Source organism: Stomoxys calcitrans, chromosome 1 (genome assembly GCF_963082655.1).
Source record: "Stomoxys calcitrans chromosome 1, idStoCalc2.1, whole genome shotgun sequence".
Classification (NCBI taxonomy): Eukaryota; Metazoa; Arthropoda; class Insecta; order Diptera; family Muscidae; genus Stomoxys; species Stomoxys calcitrans.
In genome coordinates, this window is record NC_081552.1 from 200150280 (window position 1) to 200173483 (window position 23204).

At 40.4% G+C, this 23204-nt stretch overlaps 1 protein-coding gene across 8 annotated transcripts in view; it reads right to left on the minus strand.

Annotated features, from left to right (window-relative positions):
* The window catches only part of LOC106087391 (CYFIP-related Rac1 interactor B), a 153575-nt gene that overhangs the window by 24807 nt on the left and 105564 nt on the right, over positions 1-23204 (minus strand). For all 8 annotated transcript variants that reach the window (XM_059360379.1, XM_059360377.1, XM_059360371.1 and 5 more), the window contains exon 3: positions 15829-16092. In XM_059360379.1, the coding sequence (XP_059216362.1) occupies positions 15829-16092 (264 nt within the window). The remainder of the gene's footprint in view (positions 1-15828; positions 16093-23204) is intronic.

The following is a 23204-nucleotide window of genomic DNA, read 5'->3' on the forward strand; positions in this document are numbered from 1 at the left end:
GTTCAAATAAATGTTATATAGATATATGAGAATAGAGTACGTTCGTGATATATTTTCAGGGCTTTGTGTTTGGGGGACCACCCCAATCCCCAAAACACCCCTAAATCGGGCATATTTAACGATCATGTCGATGTGGAGCTTAAATGAAAGGTATTGAGATTTAGAGCAAGAATTGATACCCACTTTTGGGACCAATTTTTCCTCTTTCCCAAAATACCCCATAAACAGCATTTTTTTTACTGACCATCGCAATATGGGGCTCAAATAAAGGTATTTGGGAGTAGATATACGAATTTGATATCCATATGTAGGATCATGTATTTAGGGCACCACCCCTTTCCCAAAACACCCCCCAAAGGGTAAAAATTTTTCGACCATGCCAATATGTGTTTCAAATGATAGGTATTTGAGATTAGAAAACAAATTTGATAACCTATTTTGGGGCCATGTGTTTGGGGGACGCCTCATCCTGTAAACTCCCTCTCAAAACCAATGGCAATATGGGGTTTAAATAAATTGTATTTGAGAGAAGAGCACGATGTTGATATTTTTTTAAGGAACGAGTGCATGGAGGACCACCTCACCCCCGAAAACACCCCTAAATCAGACATCATGAGAATATCGGGCTGAAATAAGGTATTTTTATAAGGGACTGCACCTTACATCCAAACTTAAATTCGTAGCCAATAAAGATCATATGAGATTCAGATAAAGGCACTTATATTGTTAAACTGTTAGTCAAGTTAGCATGGTATTTCACTAACAGATCTTTAATTGTCGAAAATAAATATTCCAAGGAAACTTTTGTTCCATATAAAGTAAAAGAAGGCGCAGCGGAGCGGGCCCGGGTCAGCTAGTCCCCTATATATTCCAAAAGCTGGAAAACCTTACCCAAGAAGGCGAAAAATGTTCGTCCTAATAGTCTGTCATCCCTTGATAGAGAGGTTGATAGAAACATACATGACTTAGGGCAAAGATCTCAGGAGTTCGACTGTCTCGGCAACAGCTTGCATATCGTAATGGCAAGTCCACAGAAATAGCCCTTCGCGATCTAGTCGCCTACATAGAGAACTCTCTTGCTGTCAAGGAATATACAATGGTAGAATTTCTTGACATTGAAGGTGCTTTCAAAAATGCAAAACCGACGTCAATTATGAAGGGACTGGAGTTTCTAGGCATCAACACTACCGTAACAAGGTTTAATAATACGAGGGTTGCCTTTCATATTTCGGGATTGTACAAACCTTGTGCTGCAATCTGCCAACTGACAGTTCTATCGTAAAGCTTGACATTTTTGAGGTTATACGTACTCAGAACGTTTTGACATATGAGCGCTATTTATGTTGTTTACAGTAACTTCAAAGATTCATCTCGCCCAAAAAAAATGGAATTAAATCGTCAACATATTTGTGCGATTATTTTTTACAACTTTGAACGTGGATTAACTCAAAAACAGTGCATCGATGTAATGAATTCAATTTTTGGAGATGAAGCTCCATCAAGCTTCAGTGTTTATCGATGACATGGAATTCAACCGAGCTTGTAGTTCACTCCAAGACGAATTTTGTGAAGGTCGTCCAAAATCAGCTGTTGTTCCAAAATCCATTCATGCTATGTGCCAACTGATATTGCAGGATCCTCATGTGACCTATCGTGAGATTGAGACAATCATTGGCATTTGACCGTCAAAAAATTTGTTCGCGTTGCATCCTGCACAATTTGTCAATCTCTCAAAAAAAGGCTCGTGTCGATTAGTCGAAAGGAATGCTCCAAAATTACGAAACAACTGTATTTTTGAACACTCAAAACATTGATTTGATTAGTCATCCGCCATATAGTCCTGACTTGGCACCGAATGACTAAAAATAAGCTAAAAATAAAACAAGTAAGAGCGTGCTAAGTTCGGCCGGGCCGATTCTTATATACCCTCCACCATGGATCGCATTTGTTGAGTTCTTTGCGCGGTATCTCTTTTTGGACAAACTGGGAATAAGGGATAAGAATTATTATGCTATTAGAGATATATCAAATAATAGTTCGATTCGGACCATAAGTGAATTGAATGTTGAAGAACATAGTAGTAGTCATTGGTTAATATTTCAGTCCATTCGGATAAGAATTGCGCTTTGTTGTCAAGAAGCATAATCGGGAGATCGGTTCACATGGGAGCTGTATCAGGCTATAGATCAATTAAGACCATACTGGACATGTATGCTGAAGGTCATGGGAGAAGCCGTTGTACAAATTTTCAGCCAAGTCGGATGAGAATTGCGCCCTCTATTGGCTCAAGAAGTCAAAATTCAAGTTCGGTTTATATGGTAGCTATATCAGGCTATGGACCGATTTGAACCATACTTGGCACAGTTGTTGGAAGTAATAACAAACAAGTCCATGCAAAAATTCAGCCAAATTGCGCCCTCTATTGGCTCAAAAAATCAAGATCGAAGATAGTTTAATATGGTAGCTATATCAGGTTATAGGTCGATTTGAACCATACTTAGTGCAGTTGAAATCATAACAAAAGTGCAGTAGTGGAAATCATAACAAAAAAACTTTATTCAAAATTCCAGCCAAATCGGATGAGAATTGAGCCCTCTAGTGGTTCAAGAAGTCAAGATCCTAGATCGGTTTATATGGCAGCTATATCAGGTTATGGACTGATTTGACCCATACTTAGCACATAACAAAAGATTTCGTGTCGAATCAGATGATAATTGCGGCCTCTAGATGCTCAAGAACCATCTGCGGTTAGGGGAAAGTTTCCCGGCACTCTAAGAGATATACTTCAAGAAGCTCTTTGTGCAGCAGCAAAGGGAGCTAGCGAAATTGGTCTAGGTGTAAATCCGTGCAAGACAGAAGTAGTTCTATTCAGCAACAGATACAAGTTGCCTACAGTGGCACCTGGTTAAGATATAATGTCATAACGACGATAGGCATAAATATCTTCTCAGACAGCCAATAAATCCCTGGAGAACGCATTTCTGAACACAAAAACCGCCCTCGACTGTCGCAGATCGCTCAACGAGATGGCTGAAGAGTTCAAAATATACTAGGGAATTGTAATGTGGACGAGCTTGCGAGACTAGGGGAACTACACATTCCAGGGAAACTGGAATCTGTGGCTATGCCTCTGGCGACATGTAAGCTAATATGGTTCAGATCCGACTATATTTGGATATAGCTGCCATACAGACCGATTTTCCAATATAGAATATTGAGCTCATAAGAGTAGCATTTTTCATCCGATTTCGATGAAATTTGGCATTTGGGTATTTACCCATCGCCCATCTCTATCCATTAGCGCAGACTGGTCCATATATATTTTACAAAAGATTTTTCTTTCAAACACTCCAAGTACCGTCTCATCTGTTTTCCCTGGTAGTATCAGTTCTTGTATGGTGTAATATTCGTCTGAAAATTCCTATTTTAACTGAGGAGCGTGTATCAGCAAGCGTCATCCTTAAAAATCGTATCAGTTGTGCAAGAATACCAAACTCAGACATGGCTTGAAACACCTTTGAATGTATAGCGCTGTCGAAGATGGCTTTGTAGTCAACGAAAAGGTGGTAGCTGTTGATTTGTCCTTCTCGGGTCTTTTCCAGGATTTGGCACAGTTTAAATATCTGGTCAAGGGTGGATTTATCAGGTCTAAAGTCACATTAATAGGGCCCAATTATTTCGTTGACTTTATACTTTAATCTTTCGCACAGTACGCTCGAGAGTATCTTGTATGCCATGGGGAGCAGTCTTATTCCTATGAAGTTGGCACCTATCGTCTTATCCCCTTTCTTGTGTGCGGGATGTAGCATGCTGAGGTTCCAATCGTCGGGTATGCTTTCTTCTAGCCAAGTTGCGCAGACGAGCTGATGCATACGCTTTATTTGCGTATCGCCTCCGGTCATAAATAGTTCAGCGGGCAACCCGTCGGATACTGCTGCCTTATTGTTTTTCAGCCGGATAACTGCTCTGTGGACCTTATTCTGACTAGATGATACACATTCAATAAAATCATCAGGGATTGCTCTATGGTATATTCATGGTAACCATCGTCGGTTAGCAGGACCTGGAAATGTGTTCTTCCAGATTTACTTCTTTGTTTCTGCAGAAGGATGTACCTGTACCAAAGCCATCGGTTTGATGTTTGATTCTTTGGTAGAATTTCCCGACTTCATTCTGACTCCTGTACATCTCAATTCGCTCACATTCACGTCTTTTGATTTCCTTCTTTTTTTCTGCAAAATAGGCGTTTCTCCTCTCTCTTTTTCTTCCGATACCTCTCTTTCATCTAGGGCGTTGCTACTGATTGCAGGGTTGCTCTATATGCCACATTCTTGGCTTCAGTAGCATCTCGACACTCTTGGTCGTATCATGTGTTTCTTGGGGGAGACTTCCGGTACTCAAGTACGGATTTCGCGGCATTTTCCATCGAGTGGGCAATGGTTTGCCACTGCGTCGTTATATCATCGGGACAAGGAGTGCTTTCAACAAGCAGTAGGGTCAGTCGAGTGGAGTACGCCGTTGCCATCTGTTGTGTTTGCAGCTTTTCAGTGTCCAGTGTCCGTGCAATACTTTTTTCGCCATGCTCAGACGTGTGCTAACCTTTGCTGCAATCGCTCCTCGTATCGAGGTGTACGATACGATGAATGCCTTCCATATATTACATGATGATTTTGGTATCTTGTGTTTTAATTGGGTGACAACCATGTGGCCGTGTAAATCCTTCGATGTTGAAATCTGGTGGTGCTTAATCTATTAGCCTCAATCCATTATGGGAAGTTTCTTTGTGTAGGCTAAATTTTCCGACTATTGGAGCAAAGATATTTTCCTTTCCTATCTTTACATTAAAATCTCCCAGAATGATTTTAATATCATGGGCGGGGCAGCGTTCGTATTCCCTCTTTAAGTGCTATCCTTGGTCTGTTCGTCCTTGTCTTCCGTCAAAGCATGCGCACAAATAAAGATAATGTTGAAGAATTTGGCTTTTATGCGGATTGTGGCTTGCCCACATAGTCTTGGGAATGACCACAGCCCCCTCTTTGTGACCATATATCTCTCGTTGCCCTTGGGGCCTGGTCCTTAAAACTTGGCTTCATGTCGCTAGAGGCATACCCACAGATTCCAGTGTCCCTGGAGTGTGTAAGGTAGTTCCTAATCTCGCAAACTCGTCTGCTTTACAATTCCCTGGGATATCTCTGTGGCCCGGCACCCAGAACAGGTGAACTTTGAAGTGTTCAGGCAGCTCCTTGAGAGATCTGCGAACCTGGTCCAAAGTCCACCTGGTCGTTTAGTTTGGAACCATCCGTATAGAAGTATATGTAACTTCTGTTACCAGGGATATCGCAATTCCAATCGGTTCTATCAGGAATAGTGTCACAGTATTTTTTATCAAAAAGCGGCTCACGTAGGGTGCAATCCACACTGCCGGGAACATCGGATATTGTATCAAGGATAACACAATGTCCGTAGCCGCCACATGACCAATGAGAAAGCTCCCTTAACCTCACGGCAGTGGTCGCTGCAATTTGGGTAGCCACAATGTCCAGAGGTATAAGATGTAGCATTAAATTCAGTGCATCAGATGGTGTCGTCCTCAGCGTGGCTGTGATGCACAAACAAGCCATGCTTTGGATCCGGTTAGGTATTGAGCAGTAAGTGGATTTTTGAAGCGCCGTCCTCCAGACCACAACACCATATAGCATAAAAGGTCTGACAACTGCAGTATATATCCAATGTATGACACGCGGTCTAAGCCCCCATCTTTTGCCAATGGCTCTCTTGTAGGTGTATAGGGCAAGAGTGGCCTTTCTTGCCCTTTCCAAAATGTTGGATTTGAAGTTCAATTTCCTGTCCTGCAAAACTCCCAGGTATTTTGCGCTTTTTGCAAAATGGAACATTCTCTCCACACAAGGAGACAGGTTCCACTGTAGGCAACTTGTACCTCCTGCTAAAAAGAACTACTTCTGTCTTGCACGGATTTATACTCAAACCACCTTCGTTAGCCCACTTTGCTGTTGCACGTAGAGCTTCCTGTAGTATATCTCTTAGAGTGCTGGTAAACTTTCCCCTAACCGCAATTGCCAGGTCATCAGCATACGCGACCACTTTTACACCTTTTTCTTCCAGAGACAATAATATATTGTTAATGGCTACATTCCAAAGTAGAGGAGACTCCTGGAGGAATTCCTCTGCTGACCCATCTTTTCAGATCCACAGATCCCAAGCCTGCCGTAGTGCATCTTTTAGAAGAAACTCCAAATGATTGACGTCGGTTTAAAGCACCTTCAATGTCAAGAAATGCTACCATTGTATATTCCTTGACACCGAGAGAACTCTCTATGTAGACGACTAGGTCGTAAAGGGCTGTTTCAGTGGATTTGCCTTTACTATATGTATGCTGCTGCCGCGACAGGCGATCTCCCGGGATCTTTGCCCTAAGATATGTTTCTATCAATCTTTCAAGGGTCTTCAGCATAAAGGATGATAGATTAATAGGACGAAAATCTTTCGCCTTCGTGTGGTATAGTTTTCCTGCTTTCGGAATGAAAATGACCTTCGTGTCCCTCCATCCCACAGGTATATATGACATTCTGATACAATCAGAGTATATCTCCCTTAGCCAGGGAACCAGTCTATCAGACACAGTTTGTAATTCAACCGGTGATACATCATCAGGGCCTGGCGACTTAAAGGAGTCGAAACTTGTTATCGCCCAAACGATTTTCGACGAATGCATATCAGTGACAACCTCTTCTGGCACCACGTTGTCCGTTATAGAATTTCCCGGGAAATATGTATCAGCGAGTAGTTCTAATGTTTCCTCACTAGACATTGTCCATATATTCTCTTACTTGTGGATATACCCCACCATTATAAGTCGCGAGGACAGAATCTTCCTTAGCTTAGAGGCCTCAGATGTATCCTCCACGGAGCTGCAGAATTCTACCCAGGATTTGTTCTGAGCCTTTCTAAGCTCGCCCTTATATTTTCTTAGCTCAGCCTTATAGATGACCCACTCGTGTGGTGCTCTTGTGGCTTTTGCTCTTTGAAGAGTTTTCTGCAGTCTTTTCTTAGACCAACCAGCTCTGGGGTCCACCATGGCGGTCGCTGTTTGCCCCTTGGCTTGGCACTAGGGCATACTAACACAAGCGAGTCATTCAGGGCCTTCGTGATCCGCTTGACCACTATGTCTATAGCCTCCGTAGTTTTCACTTCCTTTTGTGGTCTAGAAGGGATAGTGGTGCAGAATTTGTGCCGAAATTTATCCCAATCCTCCTTTCTTCTGTTTAGCCGAGGGACCACTACTTCAGTATTTTCTCCAAGGCTAAAACTATTATAACGATGATCAGAGAAGCTGTGATCATCCAACACATCCCTGTTGCGTATTCTTCCACTTATATCTTCCGATACAAAGGTAATATCTAGTACCTCTTGGCTGTTCCTGGTAATAAAGGTCGGTTTATCCCCTTTATTACAAATCGCCAGATTGCATCTTATAATATATTCAATAAGCAGCTCATCCCTTTCGTAGACATCCGAACGTCCCCATATCTGGTGATGTGCATTAGCATCACTTCCTACAATGAGGCTTTTCTTCTCCACAGAAGCAGCTTCAACCAGTGACTTAAGGTTTGAAGGCGGCATCGCTGAATCGTGTGACATATAAAGGGAAGCCAGCCGGTAATGAAACATGTTTATTTCAAGACTGATCACCCAATTTTTTTCTACGTTTATTTGATTATAGATCAGAAATCGTATTGAACATTGGGCATACATTATCTAATCTATTTATTTTGGTAGAAAAAAATTGCCATGAGATTTTTCAGAGTGTATGATGTACTGACTATCTGTACTGACTTCTATGACGACATCTATTTATGAGGCTCTTGGGAAACGCAATAAAATGACACACATTATCTGCTAAGGATGAATGTACAAAAGAGAATATTGTGTAGCTACTTTAACTAATTCATTGTTTTATAATAAATACTGGCAATTGTTATTACTCATTGGAACATTGAAATCACATCATTGGATAATTATAAAATTGTACTGAAGTGAATTTGTTATAAATAAATTATGTCATATACAAAAGAAGAGTGAACATGAGTACATACATCCTTATGTATATATCAAAGTTATTTTTATTAAATTTCAAACAATAGATTTGGAAAGGGTTATCTCGGTTTCTATCATAATTTTTTTTTTTACTATCTTAACTTCATAATAGTGGCTTACTTTTATTTCTTCTTTAATATAGAATGGGGATTATTTTATTCGAAATAATGCCTCCCTAATTATGTTCGCGAATATAACAACTCTACCTAAAATCAATCATGGGAAAATTTAATTTCAATAAGAATTCATAACGATATTGTTGATTGCACCACTCAATAAACCATTGAGTGTAAATCAATTCTCATTAAGGCAATGTTGATGACATTTCAATAGAATAAGCATTAAAATGAATAAAAAGTAGACAAAATGATTTAACCAAGCTTCAACCCAATGGCTTCCCTACATTTGAAAATACAAGGCAAATGTTGTGAATCTAAGAAAATTGAATTAAAACCAGTAAGGAAAGGCAAAAGTCGGGGGGTGCCGGCTGTAATAATACCCTACACCTACCCTGTAATTACAATGTGGGAGATATATCCAATTCTGGGGAGCTATATCCAATTCTGAACCAATTTTGATGGACCTTGTCCGATGTTTTCAGATGGGTTATTAAACAATCCGTATCACATTTTGAGCAACTATGTTCAAACTGTAATAACTATGGTTGACTAATGACAACATTATTGCAATATTTCTCAAAATCGAACGAACATATATATGGGAGCTATATCTAAATCTGAAACGATTTCGGGCAAACTACTCAGATATTGTGGTAATCGTCAAGGAATATTCATATATGGTAGCTATATCTAAATCTGAACTACTCAAACTACTCAGATATTGTGGTAATCGTCAAGGAAAGCGTTGTGCAAAAGTTTGACAAGATTGGTCAATAAATGCACTTGCAGTGGCTCTAGAAGTGAAAATCGGGCGATATTCATATATGGCAGCTATATCTAAATCTGAACCTATTTCTATTGAATTCGTCAGTAATATTAAGAGTCATAAGAAAATCCTTCCCGCCAAATTTCGAGAGAATTGGTTAATAAATGAGCACTTTATTGCAATATTTTTCAAAATCGGACGAACATATATATGGGAGCTATATCTAAATCTGAATCGATTTCTATGAAATCCATCAGTAATATCAAGAATGATAAGATAATCCATCCTGCCAAATTTCGAAAGAATCGGTTAACAAATGAGCACTTTATTGCAATATTTCTCAAAATCGGACGAAAATATATATCTGAACCGATTTCGACCAAACTTCTCAGATATTGTGGTAGTCATCAAGGAAAGCGTTGTTGAAAATTTTGGCAAGATTGTTTAATAAATGCGCTTGTAGTGGCTCTTGGAGTGAACATCGGGCGATATACAATACATATATGGCAGCTATATCTAAATCTGAACCGATTTATATGAAATTCTCCAGTAATTTGAAGAGTCATAAGATAATCCTTCCTGCCAAATTTCGAGAGAATCGGTAAACAAATGACCATTTTATTGCAATATTTCTCAAAACCGGACGAACATTTAAATGGGAGCTATATCTAAATCTGAACCGATTTCGGGCAAACTTCTCAGATATTGTGGTAGTCGTTGAGAAAAGTGTTGTTCAAAATTTTGGCAAGATTGTTCAATAAATGCGCTTGCAATCGTTCTAAAAGTGAAAATCGGGCTATATACCTATATATGGCGGCTACATCTAAATTTCAACCGATTTCTATGAAATGTGGAGAGTCAAGAGAAAATCCCTACTGTCAAATTTCGAGAGAATCGGTTAACAAATGACCATTTTATTGCGTTATTACGGCGAATCGGAGAAACATATATATGGGAGCTATATTCAAATCTGAACCGATTTTTTATGCCCACCACCATAGGATGGGAGTATACTAATCTAGTCATTCCGTTTGTAACACTGCGAAATATTGATCTAGGACCCCATACATTTTTTATATTTTTGAGCGTCTCGGAATTCTGATTCGGGATAGCAGTCAGGTCTGGTACTGCCAAGATAGAGCTATACAACGTGTAGATATCGACGGTTGGTAGAAGTGTCCCAATTAATGGCCAAGGTAACAATCCCGACATAAGTGGGTTACCAACTGGCCATAATCGTCTGGTTCTAGGGGACTTTAATGCGCATCACACTTCAAGGCATTCTCTACATGGTAGTCATCAAGGAAAGCGTTGTTGAAAATTTAGGCAAGATTGTTCAATAAATGCGCTTGTAGTGGCCCTTGGAGTGAACATCGGGCGATATACATATACGGCAGCTATATCTAAATCTGAACCGATTTATATGAAATTCTCCAGTAATTTGGTTCTAGGGGACTTTAATGTGCATCACACTTCAAGGCATTCTCTCCATGGTAACGACATAGCTTTGGCATGGTAACGACATAGCATATTGAAGGCTCCACGTATTGCACGGTGAATGAGGAGGCCCCCACTAGGATTACGAGGAGGTGCAGCAGCTCGCCAGACATTTCCATTGCATCCCCTGATCTCCTGAGTGACGTATCCTGGCAAGCTGTCATTTCTTTGGGGTCAGACCACCTCCACATAATTCTCACCATCAACCGACCACCTGACTTTATAACCTCTGAGCGCGAACGTTTATCAATCAGAAGAAGTCCGATTGGGCTGGCTTGAGAAAGTATACCAATCGCCGCTTCAGTGAACTGACACCCCCCTAGGATGTGCTACTTGCCGAGTGGAAAAATTCCGAGACATCATTAACACAGCAGCCGCTCGCTTTATACCAGCCGGTCGAATACCCCAAGTGCAGCCCAATGTCCCGATTTGATTATTCCAATCTCTTAAGGAGCGTGTTGGTTTGCCAGAGAAGACAGATGGCCTAGGCAAACTATAGGCATGCGGAGGTAGATAAAAAGAAGGTCGGCCTTGTCCTTAAGACTCGAACTAGATGTCTTTGTCAAAAGCCCCCGCTGACCAATCGTCTGTCGGCTAGTGGAATCAGTAGCAGACAACATGCTTTGGCCTGATATCACCACCGCAACTATTGGGTCTTTGGAGTCCATTCTTAGCCTACTCCTGGGCTCTAGATCTGCCGCTCCACTGGAAACAGACGCAGCTCATCAACCGCCTAATTGATGCCTCTATCGCAGATTTCCTTGAGTGACTTAAATTTTTCTTTAAAAAATAATGACCTATTACGAGTTCCAGGAAAATTCTAGCGGAGCGAAATAACAAAACGTCCGATCCACTCAACGGTTTAAAATACTCATATCAAACAAAAGTACAAAAAATTTCTATCAAGACCAAATTTATGAATTTTTCACGGAATTACATAAATGAATATTTATACGAGGTGATTAAATCAACGTCGACTTATTATTGAAATGCAGAAGATTTTGTCGGCAGTTAGTTACACACTTTTGACACAAAATAATCATTGCATTTGATTTTGTGGCTTGCCTGATGACTTCTCCACTTTTTCGAAAACGAAAAAAGAAACAAAGAAACGGCAGGCATCCACGCGATACCCCAAGTCCGCCCACCAATAAAATTAATGAAGTATTACAGATCTATAATCAGTGGAAGAAACCGATTTGAAACACGCAAACATTTCGAGTTCGGTTTTTATGCCACTGCTTACTGCTTGTGGCGGTGGCATTTGAGCTACAAGAAAAATACAAAACCTACACAATTAATGAACGAATTGCAATGGCAGTAAACTTTAGCAACGAAAAGCCAAGAAACCAGAAACATTGCAAAGACTATCAAAAAAAGTAGAAAAGTGTTTAAAGCGGATAAGAAAATATTTGGGACATTTGGCCGTATTGTTCGATTATTTCATCAGCGAATTAGAATTTCATGAAAAAAACTCATTACACTTCTCGAAATCTCTCGAAATTAGTCTGCTGATATCAGCAAACACTGTTTGCTTGACCAAATCTATAAAAATTGTTTGAAACGTCTAACCAACAATTAAGACCTTAGCTCTTTGTATCATTCGTCTTCCTTCGGGCCTGGTCCTGAAAACTTAGCTTACATGTCGCTAGAGCCATATCCACAAATTCCAGTATCATCCGCTCATCCGCTTTACAATTCCCTGGGATATCTCTGTGGCCCGGCACCCAAAACAGGAGAATTTTAAGCTGTTCAGCCTTCTCTTTGAGAGTTCTGCGACAGTCGAGGGCGGTTTTTGTTTTTAAAATTTAGTTCTCCATGGATTTATTGGCTGCCTGGCTGTCTTAGATGATATTTATGCTAATCGTCGTAATGACAATTTACTTTAGCCATTCCACCACTTCCTTAATTGCAAGGATTTCCGCTTAATACACACAGGGTCGGGTAACCTTTACGTTATGCCCAGTTCAACATCTTAAGAGTACGCCCCAAAGCCAAGCCCATCTGGTCGTTTAGTTTGGAACCATCCGTATAGAAGTCTATGTAACTTCTATAACCAGGGATATCGCAATTCCAATCGGTTCTATCAGGAATAGTGTCACAGTATTTTTTATCAAAAAGCGGCTAACGTAGGGTGCAATCCACACTGCCTGGAACAACGGATATCATATCAAGGATAACATAGTGTCCTTAACCGCCACAAGACCAATGAGAAAGCTCCCTTAACCTCACGGCAGTGGTCGCTGCAATTTGGGTAGCCACAATGTCCAGAGGCATAAGATGTAGCATTAAATTCAATGCTACAGATGGTGTCGTCCTCAGTGCGGCTGTGATGTACAAACAAGCCATCCTTTGGATCCGGTTAAGTATTGAGCAGTAGGTGGACTTTTGGATCCGGTTAAGTATTGAGCAGTAGGTGGACTTTTGAAGCGCCGTCCACCAGACCACAACACCATATAGCATTATAGGTCTGACAACTGCAGTATATACCCAGTGCATGACACGCGGACTAAACCCCCAACTTTTGCCAATGGCTCTCTTGCAGGTGTATAGGGCAAGAGTGGCCTTTCTTGCCCTTTCCAAAATGTTGGATTTGAAGTTCAATTTCCTGTCCAGCAAAACAGCCAGGTATTTTATTCCTTCTGTAAATGGACGATTTTCTCCTCCCAAGGAGACGGGTTCCACTGTAGGCAACTTGTATCTTCTGCTGAAAAGAACTACTTCTGACTTGGCACGGATTTACACCAAGACCACTTTTGGTAGCCCACTTTGCTATTGCACGTAGAGTTTCCTGAAGTATATCTCGTAGAGTGCTGGGAAACTTTTCCCTAACCTAGATATAGCTGTCATATAGAGCGATCCTCCAATTTTGGGTCTTAATCCCATAAAAAGCAGATTTATTGTCTGAAAATGTGACTTGAATATGAGTTCTCGGGACCTGAACTCGGGACCAGCCTCTATTAAGATATAACTACGTATATAGTAGTGGAGTTATAATACAATAGGATGATTATTATATCATTATTTAATTTGGTCCAGATCGGTCCAAATTTGGTTATAGGGGCCATAGAACGATCTCTCGATTTAAAATCTTGGCCCTATAAAAAACGCATTTATTATCCGATTTCTTTGAAATTTGACGCAGTGACTTATGTTAGGCTTTTCAACATCCGTGTCCTATATGGTTCAGATCGGTTTGTATTTGGAAATGCTAATTTCGCAAATTTGCCCATGAACATTTCATTAAAGAACAGGGCCAAACTTCTCACATTTCAATCAGTGCAGTCCGATTCAAGTTTAAGCTCAATGATAAGGGAGGACCTCCTTTTTATAGCCGAGTTCGAACGGCGTGCCGCAGTGCGGCACCTCTTTTGAGGAGAAGTTTTTACATGGCATAATACCTCACAAATGTCGCCAGCATTACGAGGGAATAACCACCGCTGAAAATTTTATGATAGTCTCGCCAGAATTTGAACCCAGGCGTTCAGCGTTATAGGCGGACATGCTAACCTCTGCGATACGGTGGCCTTGGATATAGTTGCCAAAAAGACCAATATTTCGGACTTATATTAATTGGACCACTCATTATCCGTGCCGAATTTGGGTGCATAAGTTATCAAATTTTCACCGGATTGTGACGAAAGGGAGTATATATGGTTGCCCAAAAAGTAATTGCGGATTTTTTAAAAGAAAGTAAATGCATTTTTAATAAAACTTAGAATAAACTTTAATCAAATATATAATTGCCATTTTGTTCGATAACCTTTTGTCATCTTCCTGGCAAATTTAGTATTCCACGCTCATAGAACTTCTGGCCTTTATCTGCAAAAAACTGAACCAAGTTCGATTTTATGGCCTCATCATTGCCGAAAGTTTTACCATTTAAGGAGTTCTGCAAAGATCGAAATAAATTGTAGTCTGATGGTGCAAGGTCAGGGCTATATGGTGGATGCATTAAAAGTTCCCAGCCAAGCTCACTCAGTTTTTGGCGAGTGACCAAAGATGTGTGCGGTCTAGCGTTGTCCTGGTGGAATATGACACCTTTACGATTGACCAATTCTGGTCGCTTCTCCTTGATGGCTGTATTCAATTTGTCCAATTGTTGACAGTAAACATCGGAATTAATCGTTTGGTTCCTTGGAAGCAGCTCAAAATATACCACACCCTTCCAATCCCACCAAACAGACAGCATAACCTTCTTTTGGTGGATATCAGCCTTTGAAGTGGTTTGAGCTGGTTCACAATGCTTGGACCATGATCGTTTTCGACTAACGTTGTTGTAAACAATCCATTTTTCATCTCCAGTTATGATTCGTTTTAAAAACGGATCGAATTCATTGCGTTTAAGGTGCATATCACAAGCGTTGATTCGGTTTGTTAAATGAATTTCTTTCAATACATGTGGTACCCAAATATCAAGCTTTTTCACCAGTCCAAGACTTTTTATGTGATAATGAACGGTTGATTTTGATATATTTAACTTCTCTCCTATCTCACGCTCAGTTACATGACGATCCAATTCGATTAATGCTTTGATTTGGTCATCATCAACTTCATTTGGCCGACCTGAACGTTGGTCATCTTTAAGTGAAAAATCTCCAGAACGGGATTTGCGAAACCAATTTTGACACTGTCTTCCTTTTAAGGCTTTATCACCATACACATCTCGTAACTTTTTAGCAACCTGCTCCGCAACCTGCTCCGGAAATAAAAAAGTAAAATATGAGAAAAATGCTCCTTTGTGGGCTCCATATTAAAATTGACACCAAACAAACAAATGTAAACAAAATTTCGCGCACTTTTTTTCTAAAGCAAGCTAAAAGTAACAGCTGATAACTAACAGAAGAAAGAATGCAATTACAGGGTCACAAGCCGTTGAAAAAATTTGTCAACGCCGACTATATGAAAAATCCGCAATTACTTTTTGGGCAACCAATATATATACACGAGGTGGTGGGTATCCAAAGTTCGGCCCGGCCGACCTTAATGACTTTTTTTTTTTTTTTTTTTTTTAAAAAGAAAATGTCATCGAATTTATGTTTCCATCAAAAATGGTACCTAGTAGTAAGTTGCCCACTACGTGCTATTACGCTGTATGTTGGTGTGGTCTGAAGCAAATCACTTCAAAAATCTATCTGTTGCTCAATACCACGCGGTTTCTAAAGAATGACTATTTTGAGGACTACACCATATGCGTCCTTGGCTATTGTTTTTTTTTTCGTTTCCTTATATTATTTGAAGATGTGAACCACCCTAATACATACATAGACACTTGACGGCGATAAACTTGTTCAAGTTGTCCAAAAAAAAAAGAAAAATGTGTAAACTTACCTTGTGTTCATCGAATTTTAAAACAAATTCTAAAATTTCCGCTAGTTGTTTGACCAGGGCCTGTTGTGTTTCCAGGTGTTGTGTAGGATTAAGTTTACCACCCACCAGTTGGCCCAATAGTTTTGGTACGATTTTTTCCAGTTCCATTGAATGTTCATAGCAACGTTTCAGTTTTATCACTAAAGGCAGGACAGCAGACCAGGCTTTTTCTTGGCACTGTGGTGAGGGATCGGCAATGGCTTCGCGGATTTCTTTACCAGCACCCTGTAAAAGAAAAAAAGCATAATTAACCGCATGATATGCCAAAAAATTCAACACTTGCTTAAAATCTATAGGAGGCGTCAAAGATACACTGAACTGAAACCTAACGAATTGAGAAATATGGCAGCAGAAGTCCATAAATTGCCAGCTAAGTAACCTGAGACCACATAGATGTGACAACGAGGAAGGGGGACATAGTCGATTCATGTTTCTGTTGCTGCCCAACCGAGTAAAATCTAAAGGACGACCATTCCACCACAACCTCCCCGATGCAATGGATACCTTCTAGACATACATCCAGCACATCGGGGAGGTTGTGAATGAACAGTTGACTTTAAATCTTAAGATCTTTTAAAAAAGCTCAAAACATCAGAAATTTCTCCATAAAATTTTGAAGGATTAACAGAGAAGAGATGAATTAGGAATGTGGTTATCAAAACCATATATTGCACATAACTAAGACTATCCATGCCGTAATCTAATCAACCGATTATGTAGCTCTTACTTGGCGATTTTTATACCCACCACCAAAGGATGGGGGTATATTAATTTTGTCATTCCGTTTGCAACACATCGAAATATTCATTTGATCAGCGTAAAAATCTAACACGATCTAGACATGTCCGTCCGTCTGTCTGTTGAAATCAGATGAGATAATGAGCTGAAACTTTGCACAGATTCTTTTTTTGTCCATAAGCAGGCTAAGTTCGAAGATGGGCTATACCGGACTATATCTTGATATAGCCCCCATATAGACCGATCCGCCGATTTAGGGTCTTAGGCCCATAAAAGCAACATTTATTATCCGTGCTGAAATTTGGCACAGTGAGTTGTGTTAGGCCAGTCGACATCCCAGTTCAATTTGTACCAGATCGGTCCAGATTTCGATATAGCTGTCATTTGGACCAATCTGTCGATTTAAGGTTTTGGGCCTATAAAAGGCGCATTTATTGTCCGATATCGCTGAAATTTGGGACAGTGAGTTGTGTTAGGCCCTTCGACATCATTCGTCAATTTGGCCCAGATCGGTCCAGATTCGGATGTAGCTGCCATATAGACCGATCTTCCGATTTATAGTCTTAGGCCCATAAAAGCCACATTTATTATCCGTTTTTGCTGAAATTTGAGACAATGAGTTGTGTTAGGCCCTTTGACATCATTCGTCAAATTGGCTCAGATCGGTCCAGATTCGGATATAGCTGCCATATAGACCGATCCTCCGATTTATGGTCTTAGGCACATAAAAGCCATTATTATCTGATTTTGCTGAAATTTGGGACAGTGAGTTGTGTTAGACCCTTCGACATCATTCGTCAATTTGGCCCAGATCGGTCCAGATTCGGATATAGCTGCCATATAGACCGATCTTCCGATTTATAGTCTCAAGCCCATAAAAGCCACATTTATTATCCGATTTTGCTGAAATTTGGGACAGTGAGTTGTGTTAGGTCCTTCGACATCATTCGTCAATTTGAGCCAGATCGGTCCAGATTCGGATATAGCTGCCATATAGAACGATCCCTCGGTTTTAGGTTCTGAGGCCATAAAAGGCGCATTTATTGTCCGATATCGCTGAAATTTGAGACAGTGAGTTGTCTTAGACCCTTCGACGTCTTTCTTTAATTTGGCCCTGATCAGTTCAGATTTGTATATAGCTGCCATATAGACCGATACTCCGATTTATGGTCTTAGGCCCATAAAAGCCACATTTATTATCCGATGTTGCTGAAATTTGGCACAGTGAGTTGTGTTAGGCCCTTCGACATCATTCATCAATTTGGCCCAGATCGGTCCAGATTTGAATATAGCTGCCTTATAGACCGATCTCTCGGTTTTAGATTTTGAGGCCATAAAAGGCGCATTTATTGTCCGATATCGCTGAAATTTGAGACAGTGCGTTGTGTTAGGCTCTTCGACATTTTTCTGCAACTTGACTAAAATCGGTCCAGATTTGGATATAGCTGCCATGTAGACCGATATCTCGATTTAAAGTCTTGGCTCCATAAAAGGCGCATTTAGAATACGATTTCACTGAAATGTGACACAGTGACTTACATTAGGCTTTTCGACATCCGTGTCGTATATGGTTCAGATCGGTTTATTTTTAGATATAACTACCAAAAAGACCAATATTTTGTTATACACAATTGAACAATAACTTGTACTTATTAGTATTTGGTCCAAATCGGAATATATTTCGATATAACTGCTATGGGCCATAAGGTATGCAATTTTCACCGGATTTTGATGAAAGGTGGTTTACATATATACCCGAGGTGGTGGGTATCCAAAGTTCGGCCCGGCCAAACTTAACGCCTTTTTACTTGTTTTTTCTAGCTTGACTGTACCCGACTTTTAATGGTCAAACATTCTACCTTTCCAAACTATGCAAAATATTCATTAGTTTTTTTTTCTGCCCATTTAATTAAAGCTGCATTTCTTTTATGTCACGCACTGTTTGTTCTTTGCCTGATAATTATTGTAGTTTTTCTAAAGTGCCAAAGCGATGGGCCGCACACAACTCTTTAATGCATGCAAACATTTAAAATGGGAAATACCTCTACACCACACCACACAACACCACTCTATTGAGCAAAAGTGCAAAAGAGAACAAAAACTTTAGTGAAAATTTCAAAAAGTAATGCAAAACTATTGCCATAAATTAAATATGCTATAGAGAGCTCATGTACCGGTGGGTAATGCCGTTCTGGCCTTGTAGGTCTTTATGTTTGAATACATGCCATTGATATGTTGCAAGTACATACATATGGAGCAAAGACCATGCAACAATGCCAGACCGTTGAATAGCTAGGTAAGTTAGTGTAGTGGGTATGGCGGCCTGAATGAATAAAAGTTGAGTATAAATGCTACCAGCTTTAAATGCTGCTATATTTCAGCACGCTATGGGCCATATTAGAACAGTTACTATACAAAATAACAAATCTTTTGAATGTGTGTTTTGAAAATTCAGCACAGTGGTTGGTTGTGGTTGAGATGATGATTTTGTATTTAAAGTCTTTAAATATTTATGAATATTTATTTGTGGTCGAGATCTAGAGTAAGCTTCGCAGATAGTTATACTGGTCTGCGTCAGTTCTTCAGTGGGTCGACGAATTGTGTGTTAGTGAAATTTTGACAAGCAGGTTGACGGCTTGAGACTGCGACTTGCAATCGTTTCACCACCCACTCAAGATATTTATAGATAGCTTCACTTTTTCATACCCTCCGCCATAGGATGGGGGTTTATTACTTTCGTCATTACGTTTGTAACACCTCGAATACTTCGTCTAAGACCCCATGAAGTATATATACTCTTGATCATCTTGACATTTTAAGTCGATTTAGCGATGTCCGTTCGCCTGTCTGAAATTTGAAATCTCGCACAAATATATCTTATTAATGTAGGTCGGTTGGGATTGTAAATCGGCCAAATCGGCCCATGTTTTGATATAGCTGCCATATAAACCAAAGAATTAAACATCAAACTCTGTCTCTGTCTCTGCAGGCACATCATCCTGCAGAGACAAAGAAGGAAATCTGGTAACTGACACAGGTAACATACTGAGGATATGGAAAGAACATTTTACCCAACAGTCCTACGTTGGGGGCGAGGAGGATACCGCAATCCCTGATGATGGTATAGAATGTTTACCTCCTAGTCAGAATGAGGTTCAAGTAGCAGTGACCCTACTAAAGAACAACAAGGCAGCAGGAGCCGACGGGTTACCCGCTGAACTATTTAAGACCGGAGGCGACACGCTGATAAGGCGTATGCATCAGCTTATCTGCGCAATCTGGCTAGAAGAATGCATAATCGATGATTGGAACCTCAGCTTGCTATGTCCCGTACACAAGAAAGGAGACAAGACGGAATGTGCCAACTACAGAGGAATAAGTCTCCTTCCCATCGCATACAAGATACTCTCGAGCGTACTGTGTGAAAGATTAAAACCTAAAGTCAATCAGATAATTGGGTCCTATCAATGCGGCCTTAGACCTGGTGAATCCACCCTGGACCGGATATTCACACTGCGCCAAATCCTGGAAAAGACCCGAGAAGGACAAATCAACACCTACCATCTTTTTGTTGACTACAAAGCCGCTTTCGATACTCCTTTACGTTCAAAGGTATTTCAAGCTATGTCTGAGTTTGGTATCCCTGCAAAATTAATAAGACTCAGTTAGAAAAAGACGACCCCAGTAAGAATAGGAAATAATCTCTCCGAACCATTTAATACCAAACGAAGTTTCAGAAAAGGAGACAGCCTATCGTGTGATCTCTTTAATATCCTGCTGGAGAAGATTATACGAGATGCAGATGTGAATAGATATGGCACACTAATCACAAGAGAACACATGCTACTCGCCTATGCCGACGACATCGATATCATAGGTCGGTCACCGGAAGTGGTAACCGCAGCCTTTGAAAGAATCGAAAGAGAGTCAGTGAAAATGGGTCTGGCAGTAAATGGAGATAAGACGAAATGGATGGTTTCAACTCCCAAAAAGCCTTGCACAACCGAACAGATAAAGAAAATGGAGAAAGTTGGGAATCACAACTTTGAGACAGTCAGTAACATTATCTACCTCGGCACCGCCGTAAGCGAGACGAATGACACCAGTTTTGAGATTAAGCGAAGAATAATATTGGCAAACAGATGCTACTTTGGACTAAGTAAGTAGTTTAGAAACAAGGCCACCTCTCGACAGACGAAGACTACACTTTAGAAGACTCCGATACTACCCGTTCTGTTATATGTTTCTAAAGCATGGGTACTTGTGAAAGCAGATGAGGCAGTACTTGGATTATTTGAGAGAAAGATTCTTCGTAAAATATATGAACCAGTTTACGTTAACGGAGAGTATAGGCGACGTATGAACCACGAGCTGTATGACGACGATAGCATAGTTACACGCATCAAAATACAACGGCTGCCAGGTCATGTTGTCAGAATGGATGAAGAAGCTCCAGCTAAGAAGTCTTTTTAAGGCAAACACGGAGGTACACGCAAACCGGGAAGACCAAAAGCCCGATGGAAAGATCAAGTTGTGGCAGACACCTCGTAGCGCATAGAAGATCGACACGCTTGGAACGCTATTCTACGTTCTGCTAGTTGAACAAATGTTCTGTCATAGCCAATTAAAGTAAGTAAGTAAGGATCTTGACTTCTTGAGCATCTAGAGGGCGCAATTCTTATCCGATTTGGCTGAAATTTTGCATGAAGTGTTTTGATACCTCTTCCAACAACTGGATGCTAACTATGGCTCAAATCGGTTCATAACCTGATATAGCTGCCATAAAAACCGATCTTGGGTATATACTTCTTGAGTATCTAGAGGGCGCTATTCTTATGCGATTTGGCTGAAAGTTTGCATGAAGTGTTTTTTTATGCCTATGCGATAAATATGGATCAAATCGGTACATAACCTGAGTAGTAACCTGAGTAACTCGATCTTGGGTCTAGATTTCTTGAGTATCTAGAGGGCGCTATTCTAATCCGATTTGGCTGAAATTTTGCATGAGGTGTTTTGGTTCCACTTCCAACAACTATGTTAAGTATGGCTCAAATCGGTTCATAATCTAATATAGCTTCCATATAAACCGATCTTGAATCTTGACTTCTTGAGCATCTAGAGGGTGCTATTCTTATCCGATTTGGCTGAAATTTAGCATGAAGTATTTTGTTATGACTTTCAACAACTGTGCTAAGTATGGTTTAAATCGGTTCATAACCTGATATAGCTGACATAAACCGATCGTGGGTCTTGACTTCTTAAGCATCTAGAGGACGCAATTCTCATCCCATTTGGCTGAAATTTTGTACAACGGCTTCTCTCATGACCTTCAACATACGTGTCTAATTTGGTCTTAATCGATCTATAGCCTCATACAGCTCCCACATAAATCGATCTCCCGATTATGATTCCTGAGCCCCAACAAGGCGCAATTCTTAAGCGAATGGACTGAAATATAACCCAATGACTTCTACTTTGGTCTTCAACATTCACTTCACTTATGCTACGAATCGGATTATAACTTGATATATGTCCAATAGCATAACAATCCTTATCCATTATTCTTTGTTTGCCTAAAAAGACATAACGCGCAAAGAACTCGACAAATGCGATCCATGGTTTATGGTATATAAGATTCGGCCTGGCCGACCTTAGCACACTCTTCCTTGCTAATAGATAATTTAAATTTTCGGAACTCTAGCTCCAACTATAAAGAAAGTACCAAATAGTACCAATTTTGGCACCAAAATGTTCCAAATCATTAAGTCGCCTAACATATATTTCTAAGTTCTACCTACATGCCATAGGAGGCCACCGTAGCGCAGAGGTTAGCATGTCCGCTTACGACTCTGAACGCCTGGGTTCGAATCCTGGCGAGACCATTAGAAAAAAAATTTCAGCGGTGGTTTCCCCTCCTAATGCTGGCAACATGTGTGTGACATGTAAAACTTCTCCCAAAAGAGGTGTCGCACTGCGGCACGCCTTTCGGACTCGGCTATAAAAAGGAGGCCCCTTATCATAGAGCTTAAAACTTGAATCGGACTGCACTAATTGATATGTGAAAAGTTTGCCCCTGTTCCTTAGTGGAATGTTCATGGGCAAAATTTGCAATTTTACCTACATGCCAAATTTTAGACTTCTAGCTCCATCTGTAAAGAAAGTATCAAATAGTACCAGTTTTGGCACGAACATTTAAAAATCTTGAATAGATCATTTAGTCAAAATGCAAATTTGCCCCTGAACATTCCATTAAGTGACAGGCGCAAACTTCTCACAAATCAATAAGTGCTGTCCGATTCAAATTTAAGCTCAATGAGTCCGAACGGCGTGCTTCAGAGCGACACCTGTCTGGAGAGAAGTTTTTTCATGACAAAGTACCTCACAAATGTCGCTAGAATTAGGAGTGGATAATTACCGCTGAAAAACGTTCTGATGTTCCTTCCAGGATTCGAACCCAGGCATTCAGCGTCATGGTCGGACATGCTAACCTCTGCACTACGGTGGCCTCATTTAGTCACCCATCATACATTTCCTAGTTGTACCTACGTGGCAAATTTCAGACCTCTAGCTTGGTCTGTGAAGAAGGTAACAAAAAGTTC